A 12491-nucleotide genomic window follows, 5' to 3' on the forward strand; every position below is an offset into this window, starting at 1 on the left:
CGCTTCTGCTTCTTCCGATGAGTTCAGTAAAATACAATAAATAAACCTAAGCACAGTACAGCGCAATGAACAGTTTACAGAACAGTTGTTGTAAAATCCTAATACATACCTATGGAGTAGGAATAGTGCCACTGGGGAGAAAAAAAAAACAAAATCTGGCTTTAGTCTAAGAATTTTGACTTTTTTTTCAGAATCCTAAAAAAAAAGTTTTTTGTTTTTTTTCATTGGCCCTAATCCTCTAAAACAGTTTTTCTGTGTGTGACTTTACAACCACGTAATTAATTGGTATCCTATGGCAAGCCAAAAGTGCCACAAATGACCACTTTTACAATCTGTCTGGTTAAAAAGTTGCCCAAAAAGTGCTATTCTATGAGTCAGGATGCCATAAAATCCCACAGTTTTTCTGTTCGCCATTTTAAGACCACTTTCTGAACAGCGAAACATTCTGCATTTATTCAGTCACACTCTCAATGCTCTGAATAAATTATGTATTTTTTGAGATTCTGAGAAAAAAGTCAATAGCTTTTTTGTTGTTTTTTTTCATTGGCCCCATTCTTCTTCCATACATACCATAGTTACAGGAATGAAAAATGAGGAGGGGCTGTCAGTTACTGGTTGCTATGGGAACCACCAACAGTCAATAGCACCATATAACTTAAATACCAATAAATATCTGGAGAAAATTTAACTTTTTGACTAAACAGAAGGAATTTGAAGAATAAGCAAACCAATTTTGACAAACTTCACATCCATAATAATGTTAAAATAAAACTCTGTAGCAGATAAGTAATGTTTAATTATGGAATCTAATCCTCCAAGTTATTACCACCCAAATTGCACAGCAGCAACTGTGCAGAGAGAAGATTTTTTTTGCTTTGTTTTTTTGTGTCTCGGACAATGTGAGTGTTGTTTTGTCCAGAGACATTGTTAAAACACATCACACCTGGGCTGCATGCCTCAGGTTGAGAGGTGGCGCTTCGAACAGCTTTGGGCTAAACTGGACGCTAACGCTTCCCTGCAACAAGGCTCAATTAGGTGTGATCGCAGTTCTCTGCACACGAGACGGTTTCTTTTTGCTGCAGCTGGCAGCTGCTTCTCTTTGGAGACCGTAATCAGGGAGATGGAGATCGTGAAAAAGACTCACAAATCTGCTACCCTGAGTAAAAGCTGGATTTGCACTTTTATTTTCCTGCCTCATTGAAACCTGAAAGCCACTGAACTCCACACGGCCGAGGGAAATCTGCAGCCCCGCAGCGGATCCACTGGGAAATCAACATGCCACAGTGATTGATGTGAATCCTAAGGAACTTTTAACACATAGTAAAATGAATCCTTAAGAGTTTGGTTAAATTTAGCAATGTGTGTGAATAAATAGACACAAGATGTCCGACTGCGTTTCGTATCCGCCTGGATCTTAATGTGTAAAACACTGTGGGTTGTGGAGGAGACGTTTCCTTTAAGGTAAACTGCAGCCCACATGCTGTTTGACCATAATGACAGAGTTGCTGTAGTCCCTCCTCCTGCTTTAGTCTCCAGGATCAAATCTACGATTAAGGACCCTGCTCAAGTTTCCATTAAAGGGTCGGCTAATACTCTTTACACAGCAGACTAAAAAGCTCTGAGCTGATTCTAAAAGCCAGTACTGGTAGAGAAAGATTAGTTTGTTGTATTTTGTTGGCTCTTCTTTAAAAGTAAATTAGAAAATAGTCTGTGCCAGGACATAAATAAAGAGATTTTAAGTGAAAAGTGGACCAGTTTGCACTTAAAACACAGTCTTACCCGGCAAGATGTTGTCTTTTGCAGCCTGCAGATCAGTTTAACCACAGCAGAGTTTATTATCAGTGCTGTCTATTTAGCACATCCACGATCGCTGTAAAGATTACGGTCGGTTTTACTGCCTGAGCTGAAGGGATTACAGCAGAAATTTCCTGTGTTTTATTTACAGGACAGCACAGGTATGAAGTTGTGGAAAAAGAGGTGGTTTGTCCTATCTGACCTGTGCCTGTTCTACTATAGAGGTAAGTAAGTCCAACTCAAGTGCTGCTCCTATCTACAAAACCTCACAAACTTTTCCTTATTTCTAAGATATTTTTTATTAAGTAAATGAGCTTTCAAGACAAACTGAAAGGACCTAAAGGGTACATATGATACCAAACTCACATTTTTCACGTTTTTATAATTACATTTGAGTTTCTGGTGCTTCTAAAACAGAAATAACCCGCCCAGATGTTTTTTAGTGTCTGGAAAATGAGCCGTTTCAAACACCTCAAAAATGTAACGTCACAAATCGGCACCAGCAAAGCCAAACCCGTTACCTAGCAACTCCAGCAGAATTCTGTCCGTCACCTAGCAACCCAAGCTGATCTCCAGGACGCTTGGTCAGCTGGTTTCACTGTTGTATGCACTGTACAATGGCTGCTGTTGTTGACTTACCATTTTGAATCCACTTGCTGCATTCTTGTTGGTTGTGCAGGTGGCTCTACTTCTGCTTTTCAAAGATGTGCGGTTGTATATTTTTGCAGCCATTTTCACATGAGAATATAAACATTGAGTTGGAAGTCGTGGCTAGCAGCAGCGTATTTGAATTTGAAGTGGCAGAGATTTTGTCCAAAAATGTGCCGAACGTATTTTGAGCTATAGACCTATGCTAACAGGTTTAAGGGACCATAATAGGTCATATTTCTCCCAGAGCCAGAAAAGCAGATATATTTTTTACATGTACAAACAGTAGAAGCTCGTACACAAAAACAATGAATATCAAATCTAGTTAAGACAGATTAATCCTCAAAAGTTACATACATTTTTCTTCAAATAGCTGCAGTCAGCAGCAGTCCTTATGCGTGTATTCAGGTCTTGTGTTTGCCTCCAGACGTTGGTCGGCTTCCTCTGAGCTTTGGTCACCAAAGAAAAGGGAATTGAAGCGTCTGCTAATCTGGGAAGTGAGCCAAAGTTTTCGAAAGCGGTCTAAACTATGAGCCGACTTCTAGCTAGGTGATAGTAAACGGAGAGTTTTAAAGCTCTGTCATGGTTTAAAACCGTAGCAAATCCCACCATGCACGATGAGCAGCTGAAAAGACGAGATTGGCAACTTGAGAGCCAACAGTAAAGGAAAACCTAATTTTTTAGAGCTGAATGCAGACAGTGAGGTTAGACAGGTTGTCTGTCTGCTGCGTTTTCCCCTGAATATTTCTGAAAACATTTAGACCAACGTGTGATTGACGCTGTTTCTGCTTTTTTAACTTAATTAAATATAAACCAGGCAAACTAATGCATTTAATAAGTAGAAGTCCTTTGTAAGTTACAGTGTCTGTTAGGTGTCAATGGAAACAGATTTGCTTTTCATTCTGCGTTGCTCTCATGAGTGTTAATTGGGTTTTTTTTTTACGTCATTTTCACCATATTTGACATCCTGAATACTTTGGATTTTTTGTCAAGAGAAAAAAAATAAAGGCTTGTTTTATTTATATTCATCGTAGTGGAGAGCATACTCAAACCTTTGGTTACATTTGTGGGATGCACTAAATAAAAAAAATCCTATTTTTGGAGGAAAAGTTGGTGATTAATCAACTTTGACAATATATTAGGGAAACAATAGTTTGTGGCAGTCTTGCTATTATCTGTTTTGACTCTGTCTGAAGAGGAAGTGCAAAATCTGAGGTTAGTATAAGTCGATAAAAATCCGATGCTGAAAAACAGTGTTGAATTTTCTTAAAATATTTCTTGAAAATTAAACATACATTTATTTGATAACGCTGCATCTGTACAGCACTCTTAAAATCATCAACAGCTTCACAAACTTCGTAAACATCTAAAAGCAACTTTAATTTGTTCAGTCAGTGGAATTAAGATTAAACAATCCATCCATACATACATTTTCTTACACCCTTGTCCCTTAGTGGGATCGGGAGGGTTGCTGGTGCCCATCTCCAGGTATCGTTCCGGGCGAGAGGCTGGGTCACCCTGGACAGGTCGCCAGTCTGTCACAGGGAAGATTAAACCAGCCAATGTAAAATAAATAATGAAATTGAAACTGACGAAACATTAAGTTGGCTACATTGATCAAAACATCTAAAAAATAAACTGCGACAAACCTTCTGTCAAATGGCTCAAAAAGTGCAATTAGAAATCCTAAATATAATGTAAAATAAATAATAAACCATGATGCTGCTCAGAGGACATGCTATTCAGTCTAGATCTATTCAGTCTAGATCTATTCAGAATTGGACTTAATAGATCTTGATTTTTTTTTTTTATATCAGGACAGGTACAGATATTGATATCAGATCGATTCATCTCTAATAGTTAAACTTGGATTTTAATAGTATTTACAACCAAATTTAATGTTTGTTTTTTGTTGTTAATTGGAGTTTAACTCCAGTGACGCATCGAGAAAATTTCTGTAGGAATGGACAAACCAGGCCAGAGAAAAATTTATGGGGCAGAGCTAAAAAAAAATTTTAAAAACTCCATAATTAATTACTTAATTAAATTATCAAATTTTTCAGAGGATGAAGATGACTCTATATATCTTTCTATGGCATGAACATGATTCTCTGGTGGGGGGCAGCATTTTTCAAGAGGGGCTCATGCCCCCCTGGACCCCCCGTTTTGGTCACCACTGTTTGACTCACTGTAGCGTTTCTTCTACTTCAGTAAGAAAATATGTTTCTGATGTAGATTTCCTTGACTGAATTCAGATCTCAGCTGTGTTTCTGAATGCTGCCTCTGAACGTCTTCGTTTTCGTCACTTGTGTTATTCAAGATTACGTCTAGTCTGTGTTATTTCCAGTATATAATTCCTGCCACCTCCTTTCCGCCCACAGGTTTTCAATCGCCACAGAAAGCAGCAGACTTAGAGGCTTTATCTAGACGGAAACGTTGAGAAAATGTATCCATCAGCAGCGAGTTGGCAGCCAGGTTCTTAACTTTGCTGCCTCAGCTGTACAACTGTTATCTGCTAAGATTATTATTGTTCAGCCAGGAATCCCAAAAGGCTGCTTTTGTTCTGCACACATCTCTGCGGTTGTGTGTGTCTGTGTGTGTGTTTTTTATATACTGTATATAAGAAAAAGCAGCAGAGAAAGAGACTTGATGTGTAGCTACACTTCGAACCGTCATGTTGGAGGAACAGCTGACTCTTGCTTCAGTAATAAATCTGAATGTCTGACTTAGCTGCAGGACAACTTTAGGAAACTAAAGCTTTAAGCAACTGAAGTCATTCACCTGCAGACAAGGAGAGATTTGCTGCCACATCTGGTAAATTCATAAACTCAGAACAGATGTAAGAGGAAGGAAGGATTAAGCCTTTTTTTATGAGAACGGATTTTAATTTGATCAAACCCACTGCTTTTTTTTTGTTACCCCTAAATGTAATCAGAATGTTTCGTTATTTTCTACCTCACATTTCTAAATTGATCAGTTTCAATGAACTTCTAAAAATGAATCAATAACTTTATAATTAAGTTTTTTGGTAATAAGTTAATGTTTTTTGGTGTCTGGAAAGTTGGCTGTTATGAAAACCTTCAGAATGTAATATCACAAAGGTTTGCTGAAACCCGTTACCTAGCAACGGGGTTGCTCTGCTAGCAACCCCAGCAGAGCTCTCTGCCTGTCACCTAGCAACCCAAATGGAACTCCAACACGTTTGGTCAGCTGGTTTCACTGCTGTACGCACTGTACAATGGCTGCTGGGAAAGACAAGTGTTTTGTTGTTTACCTACCATCCAGAAACCAACTGCTGCATTCCTGTTAGTTGTGCAGGAGGTTCTACTTCTGCTTTTCAAAAATGTACGGTTGTATAATTGCACATCTGTTTGCAGCCATTTTCACCTGCAAGTGTAAACTTTGAGTTGGGGGGGAGAGGGTGTTGCCAGCAACAGCTTATTTGGATTTAAAGTGACAGAGGCCTCAAAACAGTTCAAAAATAGTCAGAACTGACCAGATGAAAATCTCATTATGTAAGAATGATTTTGTGCAAAAAACATTATGACGAAAACAATAAGTTTTGTTATGTAATAGGTCAACTTAAAAACTTTGGTGACCTCTGCCAAAAGCAGCAATTAAAGGTGTAATTAATTTAAGGCTTTTTGCACCAGGTTTGTCAATACAGTAATAATATTGAATCTTTTCCATCAAGCTTTTAAGAAAGTGACCTCTAACCTGTTTTTATTTTGTTTCTTTATTTGTTTTTCTCTGCAGATGAAAAAGAGGAGGGGATTCTCGGCAGCATCCTCCTTCCCAGCTTCCAGATATCCCTGTTGTCTGTGGACGATCACATTAATAGAAAATTTGCTTTCAAGGTTTGTCCATTGCTTTCAAAGTTAGAGCAAAATGAAATTTAAAACATGAAGTTCTATGTGGTTTTCTGTGAGAAAAGAAAGAAGCTGTAAGTTATTGTAGGTTTTCCACTAGTAATACATTTACCACTTACCACTTTTTTGATTTTTAGAGATTGTTTAAACTATTTTATGTGACTTTTTTTGCAATATTAATTAGGGCTGAAATGATTAATTGGATTTATTGTGATTAATCGAATCGTCAACTAATTTATGGAGTATAAAGACTAGGCAATTTTCTGAAATAACATCACACTCAGGTACGTAATTAGGCCAAAACAGTGCAAAAATATATCTACTTTACATTATTTCGGGTTTTTTTAAAAACCCATCTGTTGTAAATATGTACCCAAATCTCTTGCTGTGTTATTGCATTTTAGGCAATAACCCTTTTAAAAAATGATTATTTGTTTATTTGCATTTTTTATATAATCTAAAAGGCACCAAATTTTCAGAATGTGTAGATTTTTTTTTTATCAGAATAATGGATAACTAATATAATCGTTTGTTGCAGCCCTACTATAAATCTTTCATCTAGGGAAGCTTGCAAACTGATTTTAAGCTGATTCCATAAGAAGTCCGATCTGTTTTTTATGTTAAATGTGTCGCATGGCTTTGGTTTGTCCCATGATATTCATAGAAAGATGCTTTTCTTAAAAAACTTTGTGATGTATATAGTAGCGGTGCATTCCTAACAAACCCTTGGAGACAACCAAGTTGCCATGGCCAAAAACAGCTGAACACAGACGTTTAGGAGTCTGCAGAAGGTCTGTGTAACCACAGAGCTTGCTGCTTTTCCAACTTACACTCAGGATAAAACAGAGAGAGTTTAAGAAAACAGGAAAACCGTAGAACACAGGGCACAACCTCCTCAATGCAGGAATGAGATGATTTGTTGATTACATTCTCCTATTCTCCTCGTCGACTGTGTCATTTTTAAAGACTATTTGGGGTGAATTAGAGAAACAACGGTTCTTTTCTTGCTCTGAAACGTTGGTAAACAGGATATTGAGGTTGCTGAGTAAATGTTCTTTGTCTCTGTTTTGGATTCTCACAATATCTCGGTTTGTTCACTGCGAGGGAACAGAAGAACAACACGTTATCTGCACAATGCACCGCATGGTGAGTCCTACAGTATTGTACCAGGCAGATTTACTGCCCTAATCTGGTGGTATGCGTGAAACCTTAGTGACTCAAGGATTTGATTTATCTGCATGGCACAGATGGTCGCAGTCAGCAGTGTCTCACAATCCATCTCTGCTTAATATATCACTTATTTAAAAAGAACATGCATAACGGCCGCAGTTGTTATTGGCTTATTATGAAGCAAATTGTCTGCAGATAAAGGCTAAACTACTTCTTTCTGTCTGTTTCAGGTAATAGCCCTGTCCTTCATCCTTCTCAGGCAACACATCCCAACATGCGGACGTACTATTTTTGCACTGACACTGGAAAAGAGATGGAATCATGGATGAAAGTCATGACGGATGCTACGAATGTGCATTCAGAGCCGACCAAAAGGTTTGTCAGAGCTTCATTAATGGGCTCTTTGCTGCAGTTTGTAGCAGAGCAAAGAAAACAGATCTTTGAGCAGATTTTTAAAAACATTCCCTAATGACTCCTCTTTTCTTAGTTTGCTTCTCCACCCTGATTTTTCCCCTCCTTTTCTTGCATAAATGATGGAAGAGAGTACTTTTAAATCCCCCTGTTTAATCCTGTTAAGGTCTTTGGCAGCAGCTCAACACCCACTTTTGACATTTCTGGTCTCTTGGCTTGTTTAAGAAGTTGCCATTCGTCCATGTTTTTCAGCTGGGTTTTGCTGTATTTTAAGTTTTCTAAAAAGAAAACAATGAGGAGGACAAAGCCACATGCATGATGTGGGCATTTAGTTTGAGCTGCTGGTGCTTCTTGAAGATGATGATGATCACCTTCACTGACTTAGGCTACATTCACACTGCAACCTGAAGTGACCCAAATCTGATTTTCTTTGTGAAATCAGATTTTTTTCTGCGTGATCGTCATGCTTCCAAATAAATGCGGCTTGTACGTGATTTCCTGTGTGAACGGCAAACAACCTGAAAGTGTGCAGTAGAGGGCACAATAACGTTACTGAGAACGTGCGCAGTGTTTTTCCAAACGCTGTGAAGAAGAAGAAGAAGTGCTCAGTGTTTGCGGAAGTAAACATGGATGCTAACGGTGGAGCTTAGCTTACGATTTTAAAGTTGTGACCCAGCCGGAGCCAACACATTAACAACTTAACCCTCATTACTGTTCGCCATGGTTGTTGTTTTTCTTCTCGCTTGCTTGTGTCGGGACGCAGAATAGTGACATTTGTTGAGTATCGATGATAGGGTTGTCACAATAACCAATGTTGCTGGACGATAAATTGTTCCAGAAGTTATTGAGGTCATTTTTAAGTAATATTACAGTAATGGCTTAATAACAATGCAAGAACACATTCTCACAGACCAGTAAACTTTAAATTCTATTGAACATTTAACACTGGAACTGGTAGACATTTTATATATCCCAAAAAAATAAATAGGCAACAAAAAAAATTAATCTTGAAGTCTTTGCAAACAAATTGTCCTCCAAAAAATGAGCTAATTTAGCATCAAACTGAAGACTTTTATCTTCCAGTTTTTGATAGAAAGAGAGAAAAATAGAGATGAATGATAAATCATGCCAATGGAAATGATTGAGTTTGTTTTAATTTATCGTGTGATTAATTGATTTATTGATTATTGTGACTAATCAATGACGTTGAGACTAAGGTCACATTTGAAAAGATCTGATATATTTCAGATATCCAAGTGGCCTGGGTCGCTTTTGACAAAAATCTAGTTTTTGTATAAGACATTGCAGCAGCCAGTCAGCTCAAAATGCTTTACTTCATTCAAACATCGTAGTCGTTAATTATGAAACAATGAACGTTACATTTGATCTAATATCAAAATCTTCCAGCAAATATGTAGATGAATGTTCCAGTTATTAATTAATTAAAGGTGTCTCTAGACAAGTCGGGTTTGTAACCATCATTTAAAGGAACTCAGTGTTTTGGCTGTTTTTCAGTTTTATTGAAATTTGGTCCAGATTTGTTGTGCATAGAAGCTGAACTCAGATGAGTTTGTGGACAAACAAAGCTTATAAAATTGTATTTATCGATTTCTGTCATGTGAATGTAATGATTTTTGATCTCCTATTAGTTTAATTGATCTTAATAAAAAATATTGCCAGATATTATGTTGTTTCCACTTTACCTGATTGTGTTTGTCGCAGCATTTTTAAGAAGAGAACAAAACCAGACAATTTGATTATATTATGATTTGGAAACTGGTAAATATTGACATCAACATATTTGATGTTTACTGAATAATTTTGATGACAAAATGTAATGTTTGCTGCTTGTTTCATTCTGTTTACTGCGTTGTGTTTTTACAGTGTACAGCACTTTGAACTGCCTGGTTGCTGAAATGTGCTACGCAGATAAACTTAACTTGACTTAAGGGGGCTGAATGCAAATGCTGACCCACTTTTCAGATTCCTATTTTGCTTGACAATAAAGCTCTATGTATTGTTTATTCATCACATAAATAAATAACAATAAAAATACATTGCATTTGTGACAAAATGGGTATAAATATGTTTGCACAGCAGCTTTTTTTATCAACCTAGAAAAGACAGAGTGCGTCTTGTGTGTCCACAGTAGAATAAATACAGACATCTAAGGTCCAGATTGTCTTCTGGGTAGTTAACTGAGTCACAGGAAGCTGGAGAAGACATTATGTGACTAGTGTTACTATTTAAAAATGTCTGAGTGGAAACTCTGAAGGAATGTCTTTTCTTCTGCTCTCCTATTGGTAACCCACTGAGTCGCGCCACTCAAAGAAACGGCTGAAACTTTGAAGCTTGACCTTGGGCGTGTCGGAGGCTAAGCAAATTGGGAAGCTTTTCACCTCTGAATGCATCTCTGGAGATCATAAAGAGGCACAAAACTTTCTGGAGGGGAGGAAGATGGGAGGTACGATGGGATGGAGGAGAGGTTTTATTGGAGATATCTGATCTGCTTTTGAACGCCTGGTTCTCTCTGGCAGCTGGAAGAAACATTTTGACCTCTTCTCAGTCATAGTTTGAAGTTGTATCTGTTAAAATAATTACCTGAGGCATTTTTTTTATGTTTCGTCCAAACCTAGTATCAGTCAGACATACAGGTGGACGATATAGACTTAAAGTTTTATCACAATATTTTGTGGTAACGATAAAAGGGACGGTAAGAACTATTTATTATTTCTTTTTTAAGTAACTGTATGTCTCTGCTGCTGCTGTGAATGCTCAGGCTAGTTAGCGTAGCCACCGATGACGGCGGATAAACGGTTTTAAGTTGTTTCTCCGCCATTAGCGCATTGAGGAGCGAGTACATGAGGTTGATAGACAGCCATAAGACCTTCCTTCTGGCTCTGAATGGTTGTTTTTGCTCTGGAGTGGTTTATTCAGATGATAATAGTAGGACAAGAAGGAGATCGATCTCTTTTATTAGATTATCTGTCTCATAACAAACTGTCACAACATGGCGACAGTTTTAACATTTTTATAAAAGTTACACAGCTAATTAATCTAAAACTTCTTTCTGGTCAAAAGATCTAGGAGAGTTCTCTATTCGTCATGTAACAGTTTCCTTCTTGTCTTTTTTTAGGCTGGACAAGCTAAAAGTGGAAGAGTGTGGACCCAAAGAAATCAGTCAAGTAGCTAACCACAAGCCGCCGCTAACACAGCCAGAAATCCAAAACAACGAACGCAACCTTCAAGTTGACCGCGAACGCAGCGCGGCCGTGACGCCCAGCAACGAGCAGGACGAGCGAAAGCAGCGCGACGCCGAGCGCTACGGCTTCCAGAAGGACGGCGGCGAGCGCGAGCGACCCCTCACCAAGATCAACAGCGTCAAGCTGCAGCCGGAGCAGGCGGCGGCCATTAAAGCCAACATGACCTCGCCCCAGACGCCAAACGAGACGGACAGGATGCTCCACCTCCCCCAAATGAACGGATCAGGAGAGCCCTGTAAGGCTAACGGGACCGGGGTTCCTGTCCAGCAGAGTCCAATCAGCGAACCGGAACGCAACCTGAGCAGAACCAGCTCCATGCAGCAACTGGAGCAGTGGGTTCGCACGCAGAGAGGACGGGGTCAGGACGACGACGCCAGGAGGTAGGGATTACCGTATTCTCTGGGTCAGTGCTGGCAAACTCATTTTGGGTCATATTAACATCATGAAAGTTTGTGCCTGAATGTATTGATAAAACCCAATAACACACTGCTAAATTATTAATAGACAACTGTCTCAGATTTTTTTTATGGGATTCTTGGCATGTTTTATGGGGTCCTGGCTAAGTCCACTGGAAAAAACCCCCTCAGAATTTCACACTTAATCTTAGAATTCTGAGATTGTCAGAATTCTTTTTTTTTTCACAGAATTCTGACTTGAGAATTCTTTTTTTTTTTCACAGAATTCTTCTTCCTCCAAATTTTGATTTTAATCTTGTTGTTTTATATGGCCCTAGTCCTAATCCTGTTGATAAAACATTTTTTTCATGTATGACTTCTTAACCACATAATTCATCGTTATTCTATGGAAAGCCAACAATGCCACAAGTCACCACATTTATTATCCGTCTTGGTAAAAAGTCAAGTATGAAAACACTGTTTTATGAATCAGAACGCCGTAAAATCTGACATAGTTTTTTGTTTGCTGTTTTAAGAGCACTTTCTTCACAATGAAAAACACGCCACATAGGTCACTGAATGCCATCACAGGTGAAATCCGGCGTATAAATGTCGTATGTTTTGCTGTTAACAGGGTGGTCTAAAAATTGCATTTTGACGGGATTTTTGCTGTTTTGTATCCATAACTGTACATGCATAAAATATATACATTTCATGTATATACACCTGTTTTTTGCTTTTTAACCAGATGCACAGTAAAAGTTGCAATTTGTGGCACTTTTGGTTTTCCATAGTATTCAAAGATGAGAGCAATTTAGAAATAATCAACCATGACATGAGTTTGACACATGTGCTCTGGACTGTTAAGTCACATTTGTTTAGAAATTATGAAACATGAGGGGATCTTCTCCATGTTTAGTTGCATCCAGTTTGTGATTTTT

The 12491-nt window shown here is 38.3% G+C and overlaps 1 protein-coding gene across 12 annotated transcripts in view; it reads left to right on the top strand.

Moving 5' to 3' along the window:
• Window positions 1-12491, top strand: part of LOC103466386 (pleckstrin homology domain-containing family A member 5-like) — a 116058-nt gene that overhangs the window by 74836 nt on the left and 28731 nt on the right. For 11 of the 12 annotated variants that reach the window (XM_008411911.2, XM_008411910.2, XM_008411909.2 and 8 more), the window contains 4 exons: window positions 1946-2018; window positions 6199-6299; window positions 7741-7856; window positions 11029-11535. In XM_008411911.2, coding sequence (XP_008410133.1) covers window positions 1946-2018; window positions 6199-6299; window positions 7741-7856; window positions 11029-11535 — 797 coding nt within the window. Of the gene's footprint in view, window positions 1-1945; window positions 2019-6198; window positions 6300-6511; window positions 7458-7711; window positions 7857-11028; window positions 11536-12491 lie in introns of those variants that run through there. The other variant, XM_008411923.2, reaches the window with a different exon arrangement.

The sequence above is a fragment of the Poecilia reticulata genome, linkage group LG6, assembly GCF_000633615.1.
Source record: "Poecilia reticulata strain Guanapo linkage group LG6, Guppy_female_1.0+MT, whole genome shotgun sequence".
Classification (NCBI taxonomy): domain Eukaryota; kingdom Metazoa; phylum Chordata; class Actinopteri; order Cyprinodontiformes; family Poeciliidae; genus Poecilia; species Poecilia reticulata.